General features: G+C 43.3%; 2 protein-coding genes across 6 annotated transcripts; one reads left to right on the top strand and one right to left on the bottom strand.

The window, feature by feature from the left end:
• LOC118393351 (LETM1 domain-containing protein LETM2, mitochondrial-like) lies at positions 1 to 23,073 on the bottom strand. 5 transcript variants are annotated; one of them, XM_052461689.1, is made up of 11 exons: positions 12,784 to 12,994; positions 12,575 to 12,640; positions 12,194 to 12,268; positions 11,366 to 11,870; positions 8,820 to 8,967; positions 6,990 to 7,129; positions 6,447 to 6,770; positions 6,082 to 6,201; positions 4,356 to 4,448; positions 4,142 to 4,210; positions 1 to 3,553 (listed from the first exon to the last, which is right to left on the bottom strand). In XM_052461689.1, the coding sequence occupies exons 3-11, from the start codon at positions 12,238 to 12,240 to the stop codon at positions 3,500 to 3,502; spliced, it is 1,500 nt and encodes a 499-aa protein (XP_052317649.1). In that variant the 5' UTR covers positions 12,241 to 12,268; positions 12,575 to 12,640; positions 12,784 to 12,994; the 3' UTR covers positions 1 to 3,499. The 5 variants fall into 5 exon arrangements, with proteins under 5 accessions (XP_052317649.1, XP_052317652.1, XP_052317653.1 ...); XM_052461692.1 differs by lacking the exons at positions 12,575 to 12,640; positions 12,784 to 12,994 and adding an exon at positions 22,861 to 23,073; XM_052461693.1 differs by lacking the exons at positions 12,575 to 12,640; positions 12,784 to 12,994 and adding an exon at positions 13,001 to 13,021.
• On the top strand, positions 21,903 to 27,555 carry si:ch211-127m7.2 (uncharacterized). The gene is made up of 3 exons (XM_035785953.2): positions 21,903 to 22,245; positions 26,388 to 26,493; positions 26,810 to 27,555. The coding sequence occupies exons 1-3, from the start codon at positions 22,124 to 22,126 to the stop codon at positions 27,164 to 27,166; spliced, it is 585 nt and encodes a 194-aa protein (XP_035641846.1). The 5' UTR covers positions 21,903 to 22,123; the 3' UTR covers positions 27,167 to 27,555.

The raw sequence follows: 27,555 nt of genomic DNA, 5'->3' as shown, positions 1-27,555 counted from the left end.
TGCAACAATTTCAACAATTTTACTGAGTTACAGTTCATATAAGGAAATCAGTTAATTGAAATAAATTGATTAGGCCCTAATCTATGGATTTCACGACTATGCCCTCCCAGGCCCACACACAAAAGGGCTTTATTACAGACAGCAATACTCCTCAGTTCTCATCAACTATCCGGTTGTCTGGTTTCAGATGAATAAGCCGGATGTGGAGGTCTTGGGCTGGCATGGTTACACATGGTCTGCGGTTGTGAAGCCGGTTGGACGTGCTGCCTAATTCTCTAAAATGATAGAGGCGGCTTATAGGAGAGAAATTAACATTAAATTCCCTGGCAACAACTCTGGTGGAGATTCCTGCAGTCAGCATACCCATTGCACACTCCCTCAAAACTTGAGTCATCTGTTAACAAAACTGCACATTTTAGAGTGGCCTTTTGTCCCCAGCATAAGGCGCACCTGTGTAATGACCATGCTGTTTAATCAGTTTCTTGATAATCCATCCACCTGACAGGTTTGGCATATCTTGGCAAAGGAGAAATGCTCACTAACAGGGATGTAAACAAAATTGTACACCAAATTTTATAACCTTTTTGAGCGTATGGAACATTTCTGGGATATTTTATTTCAGCTCATGAAACCAACACTTTACATGTTGTGTTTATATTTTTGTTCAGTATAGTTCATGTTACTCAACTCCACACCAAACTCTAAGCCCACACAGACCACTTGTTGATCTGAAAGGTATGCCATTAGCAATATGGTTCTGCTTTCCACTATACTGCTTGTACCAACAAGGGTTTAGGGGTAGGAGCTAATATTTGGTATTAGGCATGTGAGTGAAAGGGCAATTACACAGGAGTTTAAATGAATCGAAGTATGTGTCCCAATTCTCTCCCCCAACTTCCTAATCTCCTTGCCTCCATGATCACTGATCCAAAATAACCACAAAAAAAGGTAACAGTATAAGCAATAATATGAATTCCTTTCACCAATCTATCGACATGAAGGGAGCCAAAGGAAGGAACAAGGCAGGGGAATTGGGACAGTGTAAATCTCTTCCAGTAGTCATTGGGGAACAGGCAGAGGAGACATTCCACAGAGAGCAGAGCTAACAAAGCACCTTTTTACAGATTTGGCTGTACATTAATTTGCATAACAATCCTTAAACCAAGTAGAAAAATAATGGAAAGGAGAATCCCCGGTCTCATAGTCCTCTCTTCCCGCCCTTGAATTAATCACAGATCTGAAAGGATTGGATTGATCAAAGCAGAAGGGTGGACATCTTGGTTTCGCTTATACACTCACCTACAGATCAGTGATTGGGAGAGGAAGATGCACTATGAAGTCCATTCTATTCCATTCAGAAAGGGCGAACGGTCGGCCACTGACTAATCAGTGAAGTAATGCAGTTCAGGGGTTCATAAAGTTAATCCCCTAACTCAGGGTTTCCTCAAACTTGGTCCAAATAATCAAAGCTTGATGAGTTGGTTATTTGAATCAGCTGTGTAGCGGTAGGGCAAAAACCCAAAACATGCACCCAGCGGTGGCCCAAGGACCAAGTTTTGGAAACCCTGCCCTAACTTGATGCTGAAAGAGGTTTTCCTCAAGGCTAAAGCAACACCAAAACTCTCATACACGCACACTGAAATATGAAACATACACAGTACACATACTATATGTTTATGTGGTAAACCTTCTCGATCACATAATTGTGTTAACATACGTAAGCAGGATAGGTACTAGGCAGTTCATCATCAAATAGCGGCCATCTTTCAAGTTCTTTGAGAACCACATTTCAAAATAAAATGTAACACTTTCTTGTGTAATCCTTTAAGAGTTCACAAAACCTGCATTTTCATGCTGTTTCGCTCAAATAAACTCTTTACACACTTCTCTAGTTGAGTTAACAGTGGGTATGGATAATTTCCCATAGCTGTCAGTCAAGTATTTGCTTTTAAATTTGTAAATCAAGGGTAGTAGAAGAGCATTAACACAACATATACACTGTATAGTCCATTTGTCCCCAGACTGGCAGTTGTGTTGACTATCAGGATTTAGGTGCTCCTTCAGCCTCTCCTGTGTATCAGGAGTGAACTCTCTCGCTAGCTTACAATTAAGGGCACTCGTTTGATTCCCCGAGCTTACTAGGGCACATCGACAGAGGCACTTTACTCTAATTGCTCCTGTAAGTTGCTCTGGATAAGAGTGTCTGCTAAATGACATTGGACCACTCAGTCGTTGTGTCACGCTTCACAATAAATTGCACAGATACCACGTGTTACATTTTCTGTTGTAATTAAAATGCAACTACCATTGTAACTAGCTAAACAATTTACCCAATTTACCCAATTTCCTTTACACATCAATCATTGATTATATACCTTATTTGCAAAGAGCATTCTGAGCTAAACAATTACATTCTGGTTACCAGAGTAGTTGGAGAGTAACTTCATCGTAATGAAGGCAAGTTAATGTAAAGAGTTGCCCCGTCTTAGTTTCAAATATTCAACAAACAAGACAAAATAATAGGAGGGTAAAAGTTCATAGAACTCTTTAGTTGGGAGAGCTTGAGGGCGTGGCATTACCAACATACAGAGCAGGTGTACCTGTTCTGCCAGACACGGAGAACCATTTACAGGGTATTTACAAATATACATGAGGGGGTTGGTCTGATCCAGATCTGGAGATGAGCGGGCCAACTAAGAGAAAACACACCTTGAAGAATGGTTCAAAGCCAGCAGGTGACCCCTAACACACCACAGCCACCCCCTGCTTTCGCCTTTGCGGTGTTTCTAGTCAAGAGGATTCAGCTTCAGCACCTAATGAATCTGAGACCAGGCTAGGTCTCAATGCAACCGGAAGTGAAACAGACTAAAGTTACACCAAAACCAACCAACCAGAACACTGGGCCAAACGGTACATCTTGAGAGGATGCGTCTACTCTTCAAGGACATAATATTTGTTACATCACTGGGTAACTGTGATCCCTAAAACAAAACGAAAGGTAATCCCAGTTGAGGGAATTTTACATAACAGAGTTTACGTAACAGTGTCCTGCTGAGATGGAGTGTGAAACCCAAATGGATGGAGTGCATTACATGTAAACCAAATAGATGCAGGTGAAAAGAACCAGAGACTAATCAGACAAAGCAGAGGTGGGTGTCCCATTTTAAACCCCTGCCAGCAGCCCTCACTCCAGGTGTAGCCAGAGGTCTGATCCTGAGCAAAGTGGCATTTTAGCCAAGCGTTGTCTGGTCTAATGACATTATCATGTGATGATCTTATGACCTTTTCATCACACAGCGAGCCCCCATTGGCTAGACAGTGAGGACGGGGGATACAGTCTCACGCCCCCTGGTCTTTGGGATAAGGAGAAGGTGTTAAGGGGGGCAGAGGGGTGATTGGGTTGACTGATCCCTCTTGGTGTAGATAAGCTTGATTGATAACCCCCCTCAACCCTGAGGACACAGGGTTGTGGGGTCCGGTCAAGCCCTTTCAGTCCTCCTCACACTCCGTTGACACTTATCTTGCTCTTTTCGGACGCCTTTGCTTCTTCGGCCTGGAGGAGAGGTCAGAGGGCAAAGGTTAATTTACAAACAAATTATGAAAAAGAAACATATGGCACTCATTGAATAATGGTGAATTTCAGACATGGACATTAACAATAATGGAATAAAACCCATTATGGGCACACTGTAATTTAACTACTCATAAATCCTATATGGTTAATGAATGTGGCAAGTAGGTGGATTGATGGTTAAATAGCTATGATATCATGTGGACATGTTTGTTTATCTTTTAGCCCACAATGGTGCTAATCTTCCAAGAGTCCATGGTTGGTTGGTTGGGCAGTTTGTTGTGTGAGCGATTAGGATGTGGTGAGAGAAAGGGAGACAGTATTGGGGTTAATGTAATTACCACTAACACTAACCTTTAACCATGTCTAAGCATACATCAAAACCAAAAAGCTAATTTCATTTTTCACAAGTTATGAAGATGTTAAGTGAAGTTGTGAACAGTCATTTGCTTGCCAGCAGCCTGGCCATCTGGTTACTACGGCTACTCTGTCATTTCGAGCACGGCCATCTAGTCACTACAGTGACGCTCCCTGTGGGTATCTCATGACTGAGGGTCAAAGGTGGCTGACCTGAACAATCTGGGCAGGGGTGGGAGGTTTGTCTGAGACGATGGCAGCCTGGTCTCTAACCTCTTCCACCTGGAGGAACAGAAACACACACCAGAAATTAGGACTTTCTTTACCAACACCACAGGTCATCCTGGAGAAGATACTGGACCGGTCGGTCTTTGACCATACTCTACTGAGCATTCTGTGACCGGGTTGTGTGTGTCTGCATACTAACCAGCCTGTCTTTGATGACCAGAGCTGGGTCCACTAATAAGTCTGAGGAGGAGGCTGTTGTTCCCTGTGGGGTCTCAGCTAGAGGAGTGGCCTTCTGAAACATACAACACAATGTTACATTATCAACATACATACTTAGACAGTTCTCTTATGACCTCTCGGTTTAACAAAACACACACAATGACCTCCCTGAAAACAAAAAACAAAAACACACACAAATGGAATGATCAGGCCAGTTATGTAAGCAGTGGTGATGCCTTCCACAGAGTGTCCGGAGACTGGTGTAAAATCCAGAGAGAGTTGGCAGCAGGAACATACTTCAGATGGCTCATCTGCATTTCTATATCACTACGCTCAAGAGTTGGAGAATAAACCAGGTCTCCATGGTCTGATGGTCAAGCCTTAGTTCGGAGGGAAACCTGTGCTTCTGTCAGAATCACTGGAGGCAGAAGCCCTTGACCACAGACCTAGAATCAGATCACCCTTCTCAAATACGAACTGATCTGGTTGGGGGGGGGGGGGGGGGCTTACCTCTAGTATGTGGTCCATTTCATAAGAACAGAACGCTCTGCGTTGTCCTTACGTTAGCTCCTGAACTGGCTATACCACATGGCTGTGGGCTACATTAGTTCATTTGGCAGACAAGATTTGTTTAGAATTCCTTGGCATTATATTATAGTATGAAGAATACAATTGAACATAGCTGAATGAAATACAAAGGACATCTTCTCCAACCGATTTGAGGGAGTGCGGTTAACAAAGAAACAGGTCCCCCAATATGCTCCATCTCGAGTTATTTATGCAACTTTAGTTGCGAAATAAAATATGTTTATATGTTTTGATTTGTAATACATTCTAAGGCTGCATGAGACTAATGCTGATTTGAAAAAAAGCATCATGAAAGGCATGGGCTGTTTTTTTTTTACGCAGGCTGCACACACTTCATCATTCTCTTATTCACAATTTGACAAGCACTTGATCATGTCTCAAATTTCCCGGCAGCATTCCCTTTGTGTGATATTGTCCCCCGTCAGACTATTCTTGATTTATTCTTGTCTTTACATATTTATATTTTAATTTGATTTATTTGACCTTTATTTAACTAGGCAAGTCAGTTAAGAACAAATTCTTATTTTCAATGACGGCCTAGGAACAGTGCCTGTTCAGGGGCAGAACGACAGATTTGTACCTTGTCAGCTCGGGGATTTGAACTTGCAACCTTTCGGTTACGAATCCAACGCTCTAACCACTAGGCTACCCTGCCACCACTGAATATACTAAACAAGATATGTATGAAATTTGTTTTGATATAGAATGGACCATTATCATGCACCGGTCTCGATAAATATCTATGCACTTAAATTGTGAATGGACGACGTATTCCCCATGATTCATTTTCATGCCAGCCAGGTAAGCTATACTCCTGTTGTAAAGAGAAGAAATGTGCTTAATATTAGGAAAGTTGAGAAATAGTAGGGCTAGCCTGTAGAAAGCTGATTGGGTACTATTTTTAATAAAGGCCATCAAAACTCTAGTTTTCTCACGCAATTGCAAAGCCTAAAGAAATGTAGCGCAACATGAGCTTGTGATTGATTAGATTTTTGATTACACTTGCAATGATGTCAGAGTCATTTAGAGGGATATTTACAGGCAATTAGCACATTTGGTAGGCTACTAATGCAGCATCAGTGCTTGAAGCGCTAGGTACAGGGGGTATGATGTCTTACCTCTAGTTTGGGTACAGGGGGTATGACGGGTATAATGGGTTTGACGTCAGTCAAGTACATAGCTCTGGAGAGCAGCAGCAGAGAGGGAGGGACGTTCTCCTTCAAGTGCAGGTCCAACCACTGGAACAGACAGAGGTTACAGGTCAGAGGCCACTGAAGAAGCTAATCCTTTTTCATCCCTAATGGCACAACAGGGTGCCATTTTGGACGCATCCCTTATAAGACAAATAAATATATTGAATCCTTTAGTGGCTCGACATAACGCATCTTTAACAAGGTGGGCTATACGTTTAGATTTTTAATAGATTCTAAGGCAGCACGATGCAACTAACGATGATGACTTGTTTACAAGTTGAGTGTCTGACCTGTTGCATCTGCTGGCGTAGCTGGTCAGTGGTCAGACCCAGTGACCTCATCCCTCTGCTACGACACGCTGCCTGCAGCTCTGACACACTCAGAGCAGGCACACCCTCAGTGGCGATCACCTCGTCGTCTGCTTTGATGGTTCTCAGCTGCATCATCAGCTGGAAGCGGAGCAGGTTATTGGTTCCTATGGGCTGGAGCTCCAGCAGCTTACACAGGGCCACCAGCTGGGGGCGCTCTAGATGCTCCAGCGTTAATTCGTCTTCAAACAGCTTGGAGAACTTAACGATGTCCTTAGTGGTGGGCTGCTCCCCTGTGTGACGCACCTGGAGATGACACAGGGAGGACAGGGGTTAGTTAGAGCAGTCTGGGGACTTTGGAGACAGACTTGGGAGGGACACATGGGCAAGTGAACGTTATCACATGTTGACCATTATCACGTCTGTATGACCAGGACTAGACAAACAACGGGATGAAAACTTGAAACACTCACGACATTATGAACCAGAGGTGTGGATGCAGGCTTTGCCCTCTGGCTAAATTACCTTCTGTACGTAGGTGGAGAAGCGCTGCGTCTCGTCCTCGGTCAGAGCCTTGGTCTTGTTCCTCTTGGCCATTTCTGCTATGGTCTCCTGGAGGAATTTAGCCAGCTCCAGCTTAGCAGCCAGACCCTTCTTCTGCTTCTCTTCCTTAAAGAGAAAAAGGGCAGAAAAAGAGAGAGGGAGAAGTCATTTCTCAAATGGTCCTCATGCATAAACTAGTATTAGCTACTTGCGATTGGTTTTAGAAAAAGAGTAGGTAAAAAAAAGAGCCTCATGGCATTCTATGAAGTTGCTAGGTAATGTTAAAGAGGGTCTATTTGAAAACAAACTTTCAAAGTGCTCCAGTTGGCTAATGGTGGTCACTACCCTTGCTTCCTGTAGGTATCCCAATGGCCATGATGTGAGCGGCCAGGTCAGGCACCTCTTGTTGTACAGGAGCACGAGGACATGAAAGCCATTCAGAGTGACCTACAACTAGCCAGGGCCCGGTTTCCCAAAAGCATCTCAAGGTGAAGTTCATCGTTACAACCTTCGTAGGAGCATTGTTAAATCTCAGAGCGGTTTCCCAAAACCATTAACGTTGCACTTGAAAAAGATTGCAATCTAACACCCGCCTTTTGTAGAGCAGCTTATTTCATGATGTGCGATTTAGGGCATTTTTATTGGGTAAGCATTAGAATAAGCCACCTCATGAAATAGCCTTCAGGTTATTACAGAAATTATACTCAATGGGGTGATATGTGAGAGTTGTGTCTGTTTTGATCATCTTACATTATGTGTAATAAATGGTGTATGTTCACGTTCAGAGGTTGCTTGTGAATGAGACCACAGTCTCAACGGTGACCCACTCTGGTCACCAAAAACATAAATACAAATACATTTCTAGCCGTAGTTGCTAATCTCTCTCTAGGAGCTGATCTGTCGTCAGTATTGTGAAATAATTCAAATTTAAAAGGTAAGCTTTGCATTGAGAAAGCTGGTCCGAGAGCAGCGCTGCCTTTTCCCTCCCGATCATATCAGTATCAGCACTTTCTCCAACGACGCACTGGGAGACTGTTCTCTCTGCGTGGTTTTGGGGAAACGCGTGTTACATAGTTAGCCGTTGTAGGAAAGATGCATCGTTCACAAAAAAAAAAATAATAAAAAAAAAAAAAAACATAAGCCTGAATTTCATCACTATTGGGAAACCAGGCTCAGGCCTATTGGGTCTAATCCCACTCAAAGACCTGGGGTGTACCAATAATCAATTTCTTCCTGGGGTGTGCACCTGTTCACTACTCCCCACAAATGTAAAAATAAATATTGGATCAGTGGGGGCATGGGCTAGAGAGTTTCTTTTAGTAATTTCCTGTTAAATCTATGAAGGGAGGTAAACAAGTGCACACTTCAGGAGAAAATAGATTGGGACACACTTCTGCTCATTCTAATGGCCTACAGGTCTAACGGAAATATATCCCTTGCTTGGGTGCATCTCAAGTGTGCTTTTGTCTCCTTTCCTTTATCTGCATAAGTCCCTGGTTTGAATCCAGGCTGTATCACATCCAGCCATGATTGGGAGTCCCATAGGGTGTCACTCAATTGGCCCAGCGTCGTCCGGGTTTGACCGGGGTAGGCCGTCATTGTAAATAAGAATATATTCTTAACTGACTTTCCTAGTAAGTAAATAAAAAAAATATATATATATTTTACAAAAATGGAAGAACAGACACCTAGTATATCATGACTAGATCAGTGCAGATGAAGGAGAGGAGACAAGGAAGCAAGTTTAGACCATTGAGACACAGTCAGTCATCAACAAGTCAAGGACATTAACATTGCAACAGTGTGAAGAACGTGCCTTCTTGGTCTCGGTCTCGAAAGTGGAGGGCAGCATCTCAGGGAAGAGCTTGAGGAAGACAGGAAGCAGGAACTCCATGAAGGGAACGATGATGAAGACCATGAAGGGCAGCAGGCGGAACAGGTCAGCACATGTCCTCATCAGCTGGAGAGAAAACGGAGGGTTAGCAAAGCAAACAGTAACAGGTCTTACACAACAAGGGAGGGGAGGAGAGAGATTAAATATATGGCAGATTACTTATGTAGGCTACAGTTCTTTGGTATTATAGAAAGCTACAATGATGCAATGTGAGTTTTACCCTGTGATTGCACCAACACCTATAGAAATAAAATGCCAACACTCAAGTCAATCCCAAACCTTTTGAAATGTGACCGACAAAAATGTTTTCTTTTAAAAAATGTTCTCTTTGAACAAACAAAACCAATGGCTGTGGCCACATCTTAGGTGAAACTCCCATCTGATTCTTGTTCATTTTATATACTCTAGTCCATCTGATTCACGGGATCTTGTTCATTTTATATACTCTAGTCCATCTGATTCTTGTTCATTTTATATACTCTAGTCCATCTGATTCACGGGATCTTGTTCATTTTATATACTCTAGTCCATCTGATTCACGGGATCTTGTTCATTTTATGAGCAAGGTCCAAAGACTGGCACAATACCTCAGCTAACCCTTCATGAACAGCAGATTAACACATGACACTATACCTTAGCTAACCCTTACAGGCAATAATAGCCTTTAACAAGGCTCAAGAATCAAGGAATTTAGCTCACTGTTATGAGCACGGGTGAAAGACGCAAACAGAAGTCTGTATGTCTCACCATTTAGTTCATTTTATGAGCTGAATGGGGGTGAAGGATGTTAAGTGAAGCCACATTTGATGACGGAGTGAAGGATATAAGTGAAACTCCTGAATCACTGTCATCGTTATTTCATATAAGCAGGATAGTGAAACTGTACGTATGATAACGGATAAAGTTTGTCGGATCAGGATAGTGAAATTGTACGCATGATGACAGATACAGTTTGTCGGATCAGGATAGTGAAGAAAGTGTCAGCCTATTTGCAACGCACCTTCTCGTTAGTACATTTCCATTTGTGTGTTGCACTTGCATTCAGTAGTCTATGAAATCCCATAAAGGCATTAACACACAAAAGTGTGTATTCTTATTTAAAATGTATGTGGTTCTGTGCTTGTAATGTACTCATCTAGGTTATGTATTAGGTCATGTTTTATGTGGATCCCAGGGAGAGTAGCAATTTGATGAATAGAAAGACATCAGTTACAAACCAACTAAAAGTGTAATGAAATTTGGTAATGATTATAAGGCATACAACACTTAAGGCTGAATAGCTGCGCCCACTGCTGTGCCTGCGTGTCTCGTCTGGGCCACTTATCAAAGCACAAAACTATTTGCCGGTTTAAGTAAATTCACTCATTTTTATGTAGCTGACCTGCGGTAATGTTAAATAATGTTGTCGCTGCCTATAGTTTTCATAAATTATTGTGATAGGCTGACGTTTTACAGATACGGCATACCCCCACTATTTATTTTGCTGGGACGCCAAACCCGGATCGGCTTACTTTCACTCCTGGTCTTAAGCCACAACACAAGAAGGAATCCCCCTTGACCCACCATGGGCAACAACACTATGTTAGGATTCTGTCCCTAGCAGACTACTAGCACTGCCAGTCCCTTTCTAAAATAGCACCGGTGCAGAGTAAAGCTCTACCATGGCATTCAAACAGCAAGGGTCACACGGCGGTGTGTTTGGATGTGTGCATGTGTTATTGCACCCATCTTGTATCAGAGGCAACAGGCTAGATGCATCCTTTCAATCAGCCTTACTAATAAACATGGAGCCTGAAGTCAACTGAGGGTGGGTGGGTGGGTGTGTGTTTGTTTGGCGTACTGTATCTACATGCCTGCGACCCGACATGTACTGTGTTTCATTCATCAATCCGTCTTATTTGCCCATGTTTCACCAGACAGTCTATTAGAGACCGTTCGGTACACCATCCACATTAATGTCCTTTTTCAGATAGCAGATTAACCACAACACTGGCACTGTGGCAGGCAGCATTCTGAAATGTTTATAATCTAAGGGCCAGATTGGGTGACTCAGACCTAAGAGTTTTGTTCTTAGACTGAGGGTTAAACTACAATACCTCACGACACGTGGCTCTACTCCTTCGGTTGTGTTCAATAGGCACAACGAGAGAAAACATGAACGCAAAAATGAGCAACAGTGATATTTTACATTTACATTTAAGTCATTTAGCAGACGCTCTTATCCAGAGCGACTTACAAATTGGTGCATTCACCTTATGATATTGGTTCAATAAGTTCAAAAGGTAGGACCTTGTTCTTTTCAAAACATCCTGAGATTTGGAGGTGAACAGATGATCATTAGTTCCTGGTACTCCTTACTACACATCAAAGAGTATTCCTATAACTCCTGCCCTCTACCCTGTTATTTACTCCTTAAGGAACAGGTTAAACACAGAGCGAACTCAGCCTACACTTCCTGACTTACCCGTCTCCTCTCCCTGCGTGAGAGCAGTTGTCCGTGCAGCAGTCTCCACACCATCCTCCCTGCAATCTTGGTATCAATCCCCAGCAACCTGAAGCCATTGTAGTAGTGTTTCAGCTCATCCACTATCCTCTGGCCAATAGATTTCCTTACTACCTGGACCGTAGGGGCAGCTGCAGCCACAACAGTGGCAGCAGGGGGAGCAGGGACTGGAGGTTGGGGTGTAGGGGGGCCATTCTTAGGGGTCCCTGGGTGGTCATCCTGGGCTGGGGTGGCAGGGGCCTTGGTGTCCTGCAGCCAGACACAGGAACTGTGCAGAGATCTGGCCAGCAGGGTGGTGCTGTGGTTCTTGAAACCGTGGAGCCGAACACAGTGAGGGTAGCCAGACCTGGAATGGCTGAGGGAGGGTAAGAACGACAGGCGGCTGGGGGAGTCCAGGTTGTGGTGGACGTAGGCTGTGGAGGGGAGAGGGCAGCAGCTATGCCTCTTAGACAGCAGGTAAGATCCCCTAGAGATAGAACACATAGATACATCAGTCTGATCAGTGGCTGCCTGGTCATATTTGACATATCCTTTCTTTCACTACAGCAGTCAGCCAGGCACACTGCTGTTCTAATGTAAACTAGACCAATGGTTTGTGTGGTGCCACCTATGCAGAACAGCTTGTTTACATAACCGACTCTTCCAAATTACTTCCTGGAGAGTTAAATGACTGATTTAACTAGCAGGGATCTTGTGGACACCTACAGTGGTGTGTGTCCCCACTGTGTGGTTGAGGTAAGTGCAGGCCTAAATAGTTTCTAATATAGAGCCGGTGACCTGGTCTCCTACCTTGATCTTGTTACTGCCAGAAGCACCTGTGCACTGAACACTGCCATTGTTGTTACACCGGCAGATCGAGGTCTCCTGTATGGTGAACAATAAGACCAGTGAAATACATTACATTAAGATATTTCCAACCGTCGTTTAATGGATTCAGTATGATACGATGTAATGTTAACGATGCGGATTACAGACAGTACTGTAGCTCATTAGCTAGCTAATTAGCTAACATCTACAGTCTTGAGATTGAAACTTTGATTTGACAATAGAACATCTAAAATATCTGATGACTTAGCAAACCTAGGAACATACAGAGATAATGCATGTTCCTAGAGCAAACACGCAAACAACTGAAAACGGAAGTTGATTGACGAACTTTGCTTGCTTTACCTCGAACGTCAAATTGTTCTCGAGAGAGCTATGTTATGGCTGCCGACAGGGCGTCGTAAAGATTGTCTAAAATAGCAAAATAGTAACGTTACAATCCATTCACAGTTGTGTGCTGATTGAAGATGTGCGACGAAAATCAAGACTGATGGGATAATAAACCCATTTCTGACTTAATTATTACTAATATTCCTTTGAGAAACGTCGTGTACCCTTTTGACCAACTTCGCCTATTTGGTACAGTGACCTAACGCTGCTCCCGGGTCGTCACTAGTTAAATGAACAGTCATAATTATGGCTAACTCCCGCCCATTTCTACAATTTATCTTATTAAGACCTGATTTTAAACCTAACCTTACGCCTAACCTTAAATTAAGACCAGTTTTGACTTTGTAGCTATGTTATCTAGTGGAAACCCTGTTACTTCACTGAAAATGTTATTGCGAGTCACACCGGGCGCGTTCGAGTGGATCACTTTTGTGAAGTCGGTGACTTCTTTGGTATTATTGCGGGAAACCACCAAAAAATATAAGTGCATGCCGCCACCTACTGTATTGGCTGTGTATCAGCATGCCATTCTTTAGTATGAATTCATTACACTTTGTGGAAAAAAATTGCCCTACTAACTAACCCTGCACACATTAAAACCTCACAACTATGGCCCTATCTGATCCTACTCCAGGCCAGCAGCCAGGGAGGATGGGACCCTATTGTCCAAAACATTTTGTAACCAAACGGCGGGCGTCAGAGACACTGGGAATCTTCAACTTCAGTTGATCATCCTCCACACTTAACGGCACTCCAGTTATCACTCCTTTCAACGGCGCCCTGCTCCAGAGAGGAAAGCAAGTCACAGTTCTTGTCCCCAGTTGCATGGTACGGAGTGTATGCTCCCTCTGGATGGCAGAAACACACAAAAAAAAAAAAATCGAAACAATTCCACTTGAGTCACTTTCACTGATCCAACATATCACAACCTGCTCTCCACCAAACCTGACACCACATACGGATCTGCCAGAAGGCAAGGATCCATTCTCTCCAAAAAACCTTATTCCCACTGGGCCAGAATCATCTTTGTCATCATCAGGATGAGGCTCATACTCTGCTGTCTTCACCGCACCTGCCACCGCAGTTAATTCATCCTCACTCTCGTCATGTTCAATTGTCTTCTGTAGCTCTACCACAAGTTCTGTGTGATCCACCACTCCATATTCACTCAAAACATGTTCCACTTTTCTCCAGTCCACCATCTTACCCCCACCTCATGGCCACACCGGCAGCCATCTCCAAAGTCAGAGACAGATGCCTTTAAAAGTTTGTTGCATTATAAGGATAAAAATGTTCATACTAGAGCCTACATGTCTACTGCAGGAACTTTACAGAAATCATGTGATCAAAGGTCATGAACTTGACTGTAAGTTTCTGCAGTTGTTCATCACCAAATTCCTCCTGCAGCCTTGCCTGGATTGTGGGAGGCTCTATTGTCAACCAATCATTAGGGTGTTTTTGTTTGACCCATGCAAAGGTGACCAAAGACATGATTAAAACAGGAACCAACTTCATGTATACATTGGATAGCCTATATACAAATTAATGTGATATTTGAAGCTCTCTCAGTAATTGATCTTACAATGACCACATTATACACTGCTCAAAAAATAAAGGGAACACTAAAATAACAAATCCTAGATCTGAATGAATGAAATATTCTTATTAAATACTTTTTTCTTTACATAGTTGAATGTGCTGACAACAAAATCACACAAAATGTATCAATGGAAATCAAATTTATCAACCCATGGAGGTCTGGATTTGGAGTCACACTCAAAATTAAAGTGGAAAACCACACTACAGGCTGATCCAACTTTGATGTAATGTCCTTAAAACAAGTCAAAATGAGGCTCAGTAGTGTGTGTGGCCTCCACGTGCCTGTATGACCTCCCTACAATGCCTGGGCATGCTCCTGATGAGGTGGCGGATGGTCTCCTGAGGGATCTCCTCCCAGTCCTGGACTAAAACATCCGCCAACTCCTGGACAGTCTGTGGTGCAACATGGCATTGGTGGATGGGGCGAGACATGATGTCCCAGGTGTGCTCAATTGTATTCAGGTCTGGGGAACGGGCGGGCCAGTCCATAGCATCAATGCCTTCCTCTTGCAGGAATTGCTGACACACTCCAGCCACATGAGGTCTAGCATTGTCTTGCATTAGGAGGAACCCAGGGCCAACCGCACCAGCATATGGTCTCACAAGGGGTCTGAGGATCTCATCTCAGTGCCTAATGGCAGTCAGGCTACCTCTGGCGAGCACATGGAGGGCTGTGCGGCCCCCCAAAGAAATGCCACCCCACACCATGACTGACCCACCGCCAAACCGGTCATGCTGGAGGATGTTGCAGGCAGCAGAATGTTCTCCATGGCGTCTCCAGACTCTGTCACATGTGCTCAGTGTGAACCTGCTTTCATCTGTGAAGAATACAGGGCGCCAGTGGCAAATTTGCCAATCTTGGTGTTCTCTGGCAAATGCCAAACGTCCTGCACGGTGTTGGGCTGTAAGCACAACCCCCACCTGTGGACGTCAGGCCCTCATACCACCCTCATGGAGTCTGTTTCTGACTGTTTGAGCAGACACATGCACATTTGTGACCTGCTGGAGGTCATTTTGCAGGGCTCTGGCAGTGCTCCTCCTGTTCCTCCTTGCACAAAGGCGGAGGTAGCGGTCCTGCTGCTGGGTTGTTGCCCTCCTACAGCTTCCTCCACATCTCCTGAGGTACTGGCCTGTCTCCTGGTAGCGCCTCCATGCTCTGGACACTACGCTGACAGACACAGCAAACCTTCTTGCCACAGCTCGCATTGATGTTCCATCCTGGATGAGCTGCACTACCTGAGCCACTTGTGTGGGTTGCAGACTCCGTCTCATGCTACCACTAGAGTGAAAGCATCGCCAGCATTCAAAAGTGACCAAAACATCAGCCAGGATGCATAAGAACTGAGCATTGGTCTGTGGTCAACACCTGCAGAACCACTCCTTTATTGGGGGTGTCTTGCTTAATTGCCTATAATTTCCACCTGTTGTCTATTCCATTTGCACAACAGCATGTGAAATTTATTGTCAATCAGTGTTGCTTCCTAAGTGGACAGTTTGATTTCACATAAGTGTGATTGACTTGGAGTTACATTGTGTTGTTTAAGTGTTCCCTTTATTTTTTTGAGCAGAGTATTTCAGTTTGTGAGTGTGTGATATGGGGGGTTGGAGCCATGTTTATTTCAGCATTATAAAGAAAAACTTGTATAAACAATGGTAACACTGCCATGTTGATCTGAGCCTTGCTGTTGGAAACCACATTAGTGTCCGACTTTCGAATATGGTGTAATTGCATTCTGCAATTTGGGGCATTTCCTGATGTGGGTGTTCCCTGATATCAGGAAATGCCCACTGATACCTGCCATTGGTCAGTTCCAGTGTTATGAGACTGATGGTTTGTTGATGATGGTTTGTTTACATAACAGGATAGGATATCTAACGTGGCAGGTTAGGATAATTAACATGGCGGGTTAGGTGAATTAGTGTGGCAGGTTAGGAAAGATTAGGAAAAGGGTTAGGCTTAGCTACAATGCTGCAGTTATCAACAACTGTTGCCCTCGATGCGAAAGAAACGGCCACCAACCAATGGCGAGCATCAATAGGAATAACTTGATATCAAGAAACGCCTGATATCAGAAAACACCCATAATTGCAATCTGCAATTACACCCTTCTCCAATTTTCAGCTGTCAGAGATGCACCTCCCCCGATGTCACTCGACTTTTGTCTACTGTAGAAAGGGCCCATGGAGTTGGTGTAATAATCCTTTAATTCATTGCCATTTACTCAGCTGGGCCAGGGGCGCTTTAATTAGGCCAGGTGGCAATGTCCGACAGATCTCAACTCCATAAAAGGAGGAAATTGCCATCGCCTGATATCGCTGCTTTCTCTTCCTTAACTCCATCTGATCCAGAAGTTCTGTGCGTCCATGAATCCACCGACTCTGTTACCTTTCATCTGAACTATCTGTTGCGATCCGGAGATGGGCCATCAGTTATTGTTTATAGTTATTACCGTGGAGCACGGCTTGGAGCGCACGCTTCAAACATATTGTGTAATGTGAATTGTCCATGATCACGGCCCTACGGATCCTACTAGGCCAATTATGCAATCGATATGGTTCATATGTATTGAAATGAATTATATGTACACATGAAGACAATTGAAAGAGTGAAATGAGAAACGTCATTGTTTGCTAACTGATCGACTTTGATAATGGGGATTATAGATTGAATAACCATTCACTGTTTGAAATTCTTTCGTGATTTATTTACATTTTCTAGCGGGATTGAATATGCTTAAAGGAAAGAACCACTCACTTGATTAACCTAATGTAGCATGCATAAAATAGCATTTTATTGACAATCAACTTACCTGGAAAATGAAATTGCACCATCGATAAATAATTAACAATAAACTTATCACAAACAATCCATGGGCCCTCTCACAGTGGCAACGACACTGAGTATACCAAACATTAGGAACACCTTCCTAATGATGAGTTGCACCCCCTTTGGCCCTCAGAACAGCCTCGATTAGTCAGGGCATGGACTCTACATGGTGTCAAAAGCGTTCTACAGGGATGCTGGTGTAACAGTATAACTTTAGACCGTCCCCTCGCCCATACCCGGGCGCGAACCCTCTGCACACATCAACAACAGTCACCCACGAAGCATCGTTACCCATCGCTGCACAAAATCCAGGGCCCTTGCAGAGCAAGGGGAACCACTACTTAAAGGTCTCAGAGCAAGTGACGTCACCGATTGAAACGCTATTTAGCGTGCACCGCTAACTAAGCTAGCCGTTTCACATCCGTTACACTGGCACATGTTGACTCCAAATCTTCCTACAGTTGTGTCAAGTTGGCTGGATGTCCTTTGGGTGGTGGACCATTCTTGATACACAAGGGAAACTGTAGAGCATGAAAAACTCAGCAGCATTGCAGTTCTTGACACAAACCAGTGCTTCTGGTACCTACTACCATATCACGTTCAAAGGCACTTACATTTTTTGTCTTGCCCATCTACCCTCTGAATTGCACACATACACAATCCATGTCTCAAGTCTTTTGATTTGCCTCTTGTGGTGTGGGAGCTGGGCTTTGGAAAAGTGGGTGTGGTTATATCCTGCCTGGTTGGCCCTGTCCGGGGTTATCGTTGGACGGGACCAGTGTCCCCTGATTTCCCCCCCCCCCTATGCTGCAATAGTCTATGTGCCAGGGGGCTAGGGTCCATCTGTTATATCTGGTGAAATTCTTCTGTCTTATCTGGTGTCCTGTTTGAATTTAAGTATGCTCCCTCTAATTCTCTCTCTCTCCCTCTCTCCTAGGACCTGAGCCCTAGGACCATGCCTCAGGACTACCTGGCTTGATGACTCCTGGAAGTCCCCAGTCCACCTGGTCGTGCTGCTGTTCCAGTTTCAACTGTTCTGCCTGCGGCTATAGAACCCTGACCTGTTCACCGGATGTGATGATGATATATTATTATTATTATATTATTATTATTATTATTATTATTATTATATTATTATTATTATATATTATGTGCTACCTTGTCCCGGACATGCTGTTTTCGTTTCTCTCTCCCTACCACACCTGCTGTCTCGACTCCTGAATGCTCAGATATGAAAAGTCAACTGACATTTACTCCTGAGGTACTGACCTGTTGCACCCTCTACAACCACTGTGATTACTATTTGACCCTGCTGGTCATTACATTTACATACATTTAAGTCATTTAGCAGACGCTCTTATCCAGAGCGACTTACAAATTGGTGCATTCACCTTATGACATCCAGTGGAACAGCCACTTTACAATAGTGCATCTAAATCTTTTAGGGGGGGTGAGAATGATTACTTTATCCTATCCTAGGTATTCCTTAAAGAGGTGGGGTTTCAGGTGTCTCCGGAAGGTGGTGATTGACTCCGCTGTCCTGGCGTCGTGGGGAGTTTGTTCCACCATTGGGGGCCAGAGCAGCGAACAGTTTTGACTGGGCTGAGCGGGAACTATACTTCCTCAGTGGTAGGGAGGCGAGCAGGCCAGAGGTGGATGAACGCAGTGCCCTTGTTTGGGTGTAGGGCCTGATCAGAGCCTGGAGGTACTGAGGTGCCGTTCCCCTCACAGCTCCGTAGGCAAGCACCATGGTCTTGTAGCGGATGCGAGCTTCAACTGGAAGCCAGTGGAGAGAGCGGAGGAGCAGGGTGACGTGAGAGAACTTGGGACGGTTGAACACCAGACGGGCTGCAGCGTTCTGGATGAGTTGTAGGGGTTTAATGGCACAGGCAGGGAGCCCAGCCAACAGCGAGTTGCAGTAATCCAGACGGGAGATGACAAGTGCCTGGATTAGGACCTGCGCCGCTTCCTGTTCATCTATGAACATTTGAACATCTTGAAGAACAATCTGGCCTTAATGGCCATGTACTCTTATAATCTCCACCAGGCACAGCCAGAAGAGGACTGGCCACCTCTCAGAGCCTGGCTCCTCTCTAGATTTCTTCCTAGGTTCCTGGCTTTCTAGGGAGTTTTTCCTAGCCACTGTGCTTCTACATCTGCATTGCTTGCTGTTTGGAGTTTTAGGCTGGGTTTCTGTAAAGTCCTTTGTGACATCTGCTGATGTAAAAAGGGCTTTATAAATAAATTTGATTGATTGTGTGCCAAATCATCGTCTGAGCAGTTGGGCATCAGATTGCTATATCATATGGGTCGCGTTCCCCTGCTCAGACGTTGCATGCATCAGCCAATGGTTGATACTGTAGTTCCAAAGACCGAAGTGAACAACTATTTTTATGAAATGCGACAGTACGGCTATATTACATTTTGTGAAAGAAAAATAGCTTAAAACTTGTTTACCGAAAAATATTCTGAAATACAGTCAAACTCTTGACGTGGTGTAAAGTATTCATTTTGGGATGTTTGTGTGGGTTTTTATTGTATGAAGGTGAGTGAATGTGCTTTAAAAGTGGTAATATGTATTGATTGTGTTCAATATACTAGGCCCATAGATGGTTTAAAAGGATAGTTCACCCAAATTACTAAATAACACGTTGGTTTCTGTACCCTGTAAGCAGTCTATGGACAAGGTATGACAGCAATCAATTGGTTTCCACATGCTAACGTTTTAGCATTTGGGGCGGCAGGGTAGCCTAGTGGTTAGAGAGTTGGACTAGGAACCGTAAGGTTGCAAGTTCAAACCCCCGAGCTGACAAGGTACTGTTGTTCTGCCCCTGAACAGGCAGTTAACCCACTGTTCCTAGGCCGTCATTGAAAATAAGAATTTGTTCTTAACTGACTTGCCTGGTTAAATAAAGGTACAATTTTAAAAAAAAATAGCATTTGTGGCACAAATCCCATTCAAGTCATGGGATGGATGCTAGCATTTATCTAAAATTGATTGTGAAGCTCAGCAAAGTCACGTATAGATGTTTTGAATAAGATGCGGGAAAAATGCTCATATCTGTCCCATGGTTTAAAAGGGATTTGTGCCACAAATGCTAAATCATGGAAACAGTGCCAGGGAAACAAAACCAAAGTATGGATTGCTGTCATGACTTGTCCATAGATTGGTGTAATTACCCTGTAAGCAATGTAATATTCTAATTTGGGTGAACTATCACTTTAAAATGGATGGCCACACTGTAATATGGAAGGAAGGGTCTCAAAGGCTCCATCTAGTGTAGAAGACTTGAAGAAGTCCCAAATTATACTTCATTTAAACGCAGATGGTTGTTATAAAAGCAACTGTCTAGGAGCTGTAAAAAGTTCAATTACACTGAACAAAAATATGTACGCAACATGTAAAAAGTGTTTATCCCATGACCTGAATTAAAAGATCTCAGAAATGTTCCATAAGCACAAAAAGCTTATTTCTCTCAAATGTTGTGCACAAATCTGTATACATCCACTTAGTGAGCATTTCTCTGTTGCCAAGATAATCCATCCACTTGACAGGAGTGGCATATCAATAATCTGATTAAACAGCATGATAATTACACAGGTGCACCTTGTGCTGTGCTGGGGACAATAAAAGGCCACTGTAAAATGTGCAGTTGTCACACAACACAATGCCACAGATGTCTCAAGTTGAGGGAGCACACAATTGGCATGCTGACTTGTAGAATGTCCACCAGAGCTGTTGCCAAAGAATGTAATGTTTATTTCTCTAACATAAACCTCCAACATCTGTTTGTTTTAGAGAATTTGGCAGCACGTCCAACCGGCCTCAATCGCAGACCATGTCTATTGCGTCATGTGGGCGAGCGGTTTGCTGATGTCAACGTTGTGAACAGTGCCAGCCCCATGGTGGTGGTGGGGTTATGGTATGGGCAGGCATAAGCTACGGACAACGAACACAATTGCATTTTATCAATGGCAATTTGAATGCAAAAAATACCGTGACGAGATCCTGAGGCCCTTTGTGAGACCCATTTAAGGTATCTGTGACCAACAGATGCACATCTGTACTCTCAATGATGTGAAATCTATAGATTAGTGTCGAATGAATTTATTTAAATTGACTGATATCCTCATATGAACTGTAACTCAGTAAAATCAATGAATGCATGGCATGTTGCGTTTATATTTGTGTTCAGTATATAATAAACATTTTACCATCTTCTCTGGTCGTGACTTTACAATAACGTCATAGAAACTAAACTACAGATGCATTACGCACATTGTAGTGTTTCTCTTCTTGTCCGCAACATGGCACTCTAGGCTAAGCAATGAATGGCTATGTTTAGAACTTTCGATATGTATACAAATGGTAATATCTCAAACATTTATCGCGTCCTCGCTCCTCGTCTCCTTCTCAAGACCCATTGGATGAGAAAGCCAGAAGTCCCTCTAAATGTATCCAATTGGGAAAGGAGAGGACGCGAGGCGTATGTAATCAGAGATTTCAGAGAAAGGAGATAGTGATCCCAATGGCAATTACCGGAAGACCATCATAACGCCTCACCAGCAGAATGTCGACCAATCGTGTTCAAGTTCTATGGTGCGTCACGCGGTTGCTAAACTAATTGTAACGCAATCCATCCTTAACTTGGCTATTTTCCTCGAAAGTACGCATTGTCACGATTCCAAAGCTCTACGATATTACAGACAACAAGTTAATTATCTCAGATCTCGGAAAAGATTTTCAATGTTGTACTTCTTGTTGACGAAATTCATGCTAATGGATGTTTTTTGGAGCTGGCGCTCAACTGACTCCTTGAAGGAGAGTTCTAATTGTCACAGAATCGCCCAGAATGCAACGCGCGGCCCATTGACGATGGGTTGGCAACGCACACAAGGGGCCTTAATACGATACCAACGGAGTTTCCCATCTCCTCACTACGGCTGCGGACGTATCAAACCGGAAAAAAATAGAAGTTGTGAAATGACATCGAAAATTCACGGAATTATGATTTAAACACGGTATTTTAGTCGTATTTCTGTACTACTTTAAACTGAGCATACAGTACATCGTTGACATGGCAGGAAAGCGGCGGGAACTACCGTCTTGGATGGCAAGGAAGGATGAGGACAGAGTGAAAGATAAGGAGACACTGAAGAGGATAACTTCAGGCAAGAGAACGAGGAAACGAGTTGAAAGGTGGGCAGTGCAGTTTCAAGGACAAATTAACCTGATATTCTTGAGATATGAAATAATACCTATACAATAGGTGGGCAGTGCCCTTACGAAAAACATTGCAGTCAGAATCAGTTGCGGTCAGACAGTGCCGTTTAAGATTAGGACGTTTTTTTTTCATGAGCATGGCTTTATTTCTATTACAGAATATTGGATGACTCATTCTTATTCCATTCACCCAGTTCAATGTTAGTTACAGCGATAGGTTTCGGCTACTACATGATACTCGAATTTCCCCTATATCCATCATGAGGTTGCTACAACCTAGCCTATGAATTAAAGTTTACAACCTAGGGTGCACACAGGTGTGACACCTCTTCGCTTGTGGACTTCAATGCACAACACATCAGCTGTATGTGACCAGGCGAAAAAACCTTTCCAAGTCAAACCCCTACACACAGCCTACATCGTTGTCACCATATTAGCTGGAGTATATTGGCTAAAGTAACGTCATAGTCAGCCTAGCTAATGGAACTAAGGCGTTAGTAAACCCGCTACAATCATAGAGTAACGGCACAGTCAGTAAGCAGTTACAACGGTGGGCCCTGGTGGCAATAATTTATAATACCAAAAGCTTACCTTGATTTGGAAGAGTTCCAGTGTTGTGTTGGAAAGCAGGTTGTTTAGGTAGGCTAAACTAGCTTGCTGCATTTGCTAGCTAAGTAAGTGAAACTGAAAGTGGAAAAAATGACAATCCCCCTCTATATATTTTTCTCTTGCTTCTCCTTCATTTTGGAAGAAATGTATTTGTTAACTGTTGTCTTTCTCTCTGAGTCAACTACTCACCACATTTTATACACTGCAGTGTTAGCTAGCTGTAGTTTATGCTTTCAGTACTAGATTAAATATCTGATCCATTGATTGGGTGGACAACGTGTCAGTTCATGCTTCAAGAGCTCTGATAGGCTGGAGGATGTCCTCCAGAAATTGTCATAATTACTATGTAAATCAGGGGTTCTTAAACTTTTTCAACCTGGGACCCAAATGAGAAATTCACGCTTAGGAAAATATGCAACTATAAATAAATATTGGTACATTTCATTGCCCTTATTCCTAAAACAAATGCAATATAGACAAAACAAATAACATTGAAATGAAATATCCATATAAATATCTATTCGGGTTTATTTTCCACCATTAAAAACACTCTTACATATCTGTCTCAGTTGGAACTTTTCTAGGTTGCTTTTCTAGGTTGCTGTTAAAATACAATAAATCCTTTTAATTTTGAACTGGAATAAACTTATTGATTACATCACACAGATGTACAACAGAACACACAGACAGGCAGTTTTTGATTTGTAACAGTCTCGAACCAGGGACCCTCTGCACACACCGACAACAGTCATCCTCGAAGCATTGTTACCCATCGCACCACAAAAGCCGCGGCCCTTGCTGAGCAAGGGGAACAACTACTTCAAGGTCTCAGAAAGAGTGATGTCACCGATTGAAACGCTATTAGCACGCACCCCGCTAACTAGCTAGCCATTTCACACTGGTTACACTCATCCTCCTTTTTGACCTCCTTTTCTACAGCAACCAGTGATCTGGGTCACAGCACCAATGTAACAGTATAGCTTCCGTCCCTTGCCCCGAACCCTCTGCACACATCAACAGTCACCTTCGAAGCATTGTTACCTATCGCTCCACAAAAGCCACGGCCCTTGCTGAGCAAGGGGAACAACTACTTCAAGGTCTCAGAGAGAGTGATGTCACCGATTTGAAATGCTAGCTAGCCATTTCACACCCTTTACACAACCCTAAGTAACAGTACAGATGAAAAATAATCAGGCCTACTGTACATCTAACTGTATAAATTATTGTTGAAAGAAAGTCTAGGTTGGAACTGTTGCTGTTAAAATACAATACATATTTTTTTATTCTAAACTGGAATAAACTGATTGATCGCATCACACAGATGTAGACCAGAAAACACACACACAGTCCTAATGAGAGGTGTGTAGCTGGTTGAAGTTTTCAACAAGCATGTATATTCTGGGCTCCGTTTTGAAGTACAGTAGGCCTGATCATTTTATTTTAATCTGTACTGTTACTAGGGTTGCACTAGCAGTAGCTTGCTTGCTTTGGTGAATGTTAGCTATTAGCTGTGTACAAGGCCAGGGGATTGTTTGAAAGAGAAACTCACATCTACTACGATGAGAGATAGTTAGTACTCCCTTTTTTCTGCTTATAATCAATCACCTGTAATAAAATAATATATGCCATTTAGCAGACGCTTTTATCCAAAGCGACTTACAGTCATGTGTGCATACATTCTACGTATGGGTGGTCCCGGGAATCGAACCCACTACCCTGGCGTTACAAGCGCCATGCTCTACCAACTGAGCTACAGAAGGACCACAAAATGACAACAATGCCTTGCTAGCTGACTTACTTTTCCATTGTCGAATCACTGTTTCCTGAAGCATTCTGCTCTGTTCTCTGTGGATGTTTGGTCAGGAAGTGTCGTTTTATTAATTTGTTAGTTTTGAGAGACTCATTACTAAGCACTTCCCGACACAAAACACATTGTGGTCGCTCCTCGTTACAAGTTTGTATGAAAGAGAGAGAAACTCATCGCTGTATATGCGTTTCATGATAATTGAGCTCAGTCAGAACTTGTGGCTAGCATGAGTCCATTTGATGACAGCGGTGAGTGATGGCAAGTGGGAATGACAAGTCAGTGGCAGGCAGCGCATCATCTGCTGCTGAACGACAGCGCTGCATTGTGTGTGTCGCGGAGTGATCTTCAAGAAAACTACATAAAAAAGATCTGGTAAACCGCGAAGCACACGGGCATCTCCCTGTCACACTTGTGCAGCTGCCAAACAGAGCAGAGACCGCTGCTGAGCAGAGACTTGGCCAAATCAATTCCTGTAATTAATTATACATTTACTCTGACACGTCGCGACCCACCATTAACAGGTCTGCGACCCATACTTTAAGAAAGGCTGGTGTAAGTCTATGGAAGGGGGTGAGAACCATGAGCCTCCATGTACCCATAGGAAGGTGAAAGCTAGCTGTCCTCCGGCTACACCATGGTGCTACTCTACAGGGTGCTGCTGAGGCTACTGTAGACTTTTTGCAAAATGTAAGGGTTGCGTCAATTCGAATCTGGTATCAGGATAAATATGACATTGAGTCACCGATTGTATGCTATATATTTTTTATTAGCTAAGCAATAAGTGGTAAATGCAGTTTTCGTATATACAGGCTCTCTGTCACACCTCGCAGGGCAAACAGAGAACTGAACTTGTTCCTGACAAAATTATTATAATATACTCTGACAGAAGTAGTTCCTGCTTCCGAGCCGGCCTGTCCCAGAGTAGAGACTGGGCATGGTTTAGACTCACCCAGCCTATCGTTGATTGTTGGCGCACGAGCTGGTACCAGCCCCCGGGCACTCCAGTTGATAGATGTATGGTAACTGTTGCTGTGTAGAATATCCATGCGCTCACACCCTAGACACTGTTATCTGGTTCCTGTTATTTCTAAGTTTGACTTCTAACAAAAGACAGTCTGTTTAACTGCCTACGTTCTGTACGTGTCTCCCACAACTCATGATAGCTGCCTACACCTCAAGGCCAGCCACAGCCTTTCCGCTAGTCACACCATATGTTGCAAAATGTAGCTTTTAACATACACAGACACCCCCATGATAGGCCAAGAATATTTTCAATCCTCACAAAAATAGTGTGTTTTAATCAATTATTTGATGTGATTATATTTATACTTTTATCTAAAAAGGATAACTTTTAAAATGTTTTACAATTGTAATTTTATGAAATTCACTGAGGAGAATGGTCCTCCCCTTCCTCCTCTGAGGAGCATCCACTGGTCTGAACGCAGTATAGCTGCAATACACTGTACTGCAGTTATATATTGCTTCCAAAATAAGTTTTTTACTGCAGTAATTTTGCAGTTTATTCTGAAAAATACCACAGTTAGTGCAATTTTACTGCATTTTCAAAATGGCAATTGTTTTCTGTAGAGTGTGGTTTCAACCACTAACTTTTCTATTTTTCAACTAAAAGTAACTTGATGGCTATATGAAAAGCATTCGTTTTCTGCACATAGGACTTAATTTTCCCTCTCTTGCTGTCCAGGGTGTCCTTCTACTGCATGAATGAAAAGGAGCTGGTGGAGGCAGCTGTCAGTTATTTGAATGATTTTGGAGGTGGAGAAGATGGAGCTCATCATGATGACAAACAGGTGATGTTCCGTAGACTGGGCGATGATTCACTGAGGGGTAAGGGGGGGTTGCAGCTAACTAGCTTAGACCACAGTATGAAGGACCTCTAGTGGGGACCCACAGCTGTTATTTCATCTAATCCAGAGCTAGCACACCTGATTCAACTCATCAGGTAATCATCATGCCTTCGAATAGGTGGCTCAGGTGAGCTAGTTCAGGGCTACAACAAAATTGTGAAACATCTGGTGGGGAGGTTTAAATCATTCCTAGTGGATATAACTGAGCTATTTCTGTCTGTTATCCAATTCACCCTGTATATTGCATTCATTCCTACAGGTCAAAAGGAGTGTGGTGGGCTGCTCTATGAATGCAAAAAACAACTGTGTCAGGGAGAAGAAGAGGAGGCTGTCTGAGTTGGACGTGGTGGCGGAGTCCTCAGACTCTGATGCACAGGAGAGGACGTATGTCTCAGAAACGGACATCGATGTAGCCGAGGAGGACACTCTACTGTACGCTCAAAACAACAACACAGAGCAGGGACCTGAGGGTCAGAGTTCAGGACCAGGTCACGACGATGCTGATAGTCCAGGGGATTTGGCTCAGGATGTTGGAGCAGAGGACCACTCACGGTCACAGTCTCCCACAGCAGACGATGATGCCCTCAGGCTTGTAAGGGAGATATTCTTCACCTGATGATAAACCACAGAACACTTTGAGATGCTTTCCTTTCAAACTGAGATGTAGACTACAGTATATTACAAATAGTCAATGGGGGCAAATGGGACCCATAACATGAATGATTTCCTTCTCTGCTAATAGTGGGTTATTGGTAATGTTAGTAAATACATCTCCATTGAAAGCATTTATGAATACAGGATTAGGTTTGATCTGTGAAGTGTTTATGCACCGTCTTAGAAAAGGCATTGGGCCTAAAAACTGTCTCACTAGGTGCAACTAATGACGTGTACAATATTAGGCGCAACTGCTCAAGATATAGTTTCCCCTTTAAGAGCAGTAAAAGGGCAATGACATACTTTGTAATAGAAACAAATATATAATTTTGATTAAAGAATAAAATGTGA

This window comes from Oncorhynchus keta, chromosome 14 (assembly GCF_023373465.1).
Source record: "Oncorhynchus keta strain PuntledgeMale-10-30-2019 chromosome 14, Oket_V2, whole genome shotgun sequence".
Taxonomy (NCBI): domain Eukaryota; kingdom Metazoa; phylum Chordata; class Actinopteri; order Salmoniformes; family Salmonidae; genus Oncorhynchus; species Oncorhynchus keta.
The sequence above is the reverse complement of the archived record's forward strand: the minus strand, read 5'-3'. Positions and strand labels throughout refer to the sequence as shown.

Coding starts and splice junctions, on each gene's coding strand:
- LOC118393351 (XM_052461692.1), bottom strand. CDS start 12,240: ATGGCAGTGTTCAGTGCACAGGTGCTTCTGGCAGTAACAAGATCAAG. Junction 7,130..8,819: donor GACCGAGACCAAGAAGGCAC/GTTCTTCACACT, acceptor TCTTTAAGGAAG/AGAAGCAGAAGAAGGGTCTG. Junction 4,211..4,355: donor TGGTCATCAAAGACAGGCTG/GTTAGTATGCAG, acceptor CTGTTCCTCCAG/GTGGAAGAGGTTAGAGACCA.
- si:ch211-127m7.2 (XM_035785953.2), top strand. CDS start 22,124: ATGGCAGGAAAGCGGCGGGAACTACCGTCTTGGATGGCAAGGAAGGAT. Junction 22,246..26,387: donor ACGAGGAAACGAGTTGAAAG/GTGGGCAGTGCA, acceptor CTTGCTGTCCAG/GGTGTCCTTCTACTGCATGA. Junction 26,494..26,809: donor CTCATCATGATGACAAACAG/GTGATGTTCCGT, acceptor TCATTCCTACAG/GTCAAAAGGAGTGTGGTGGG.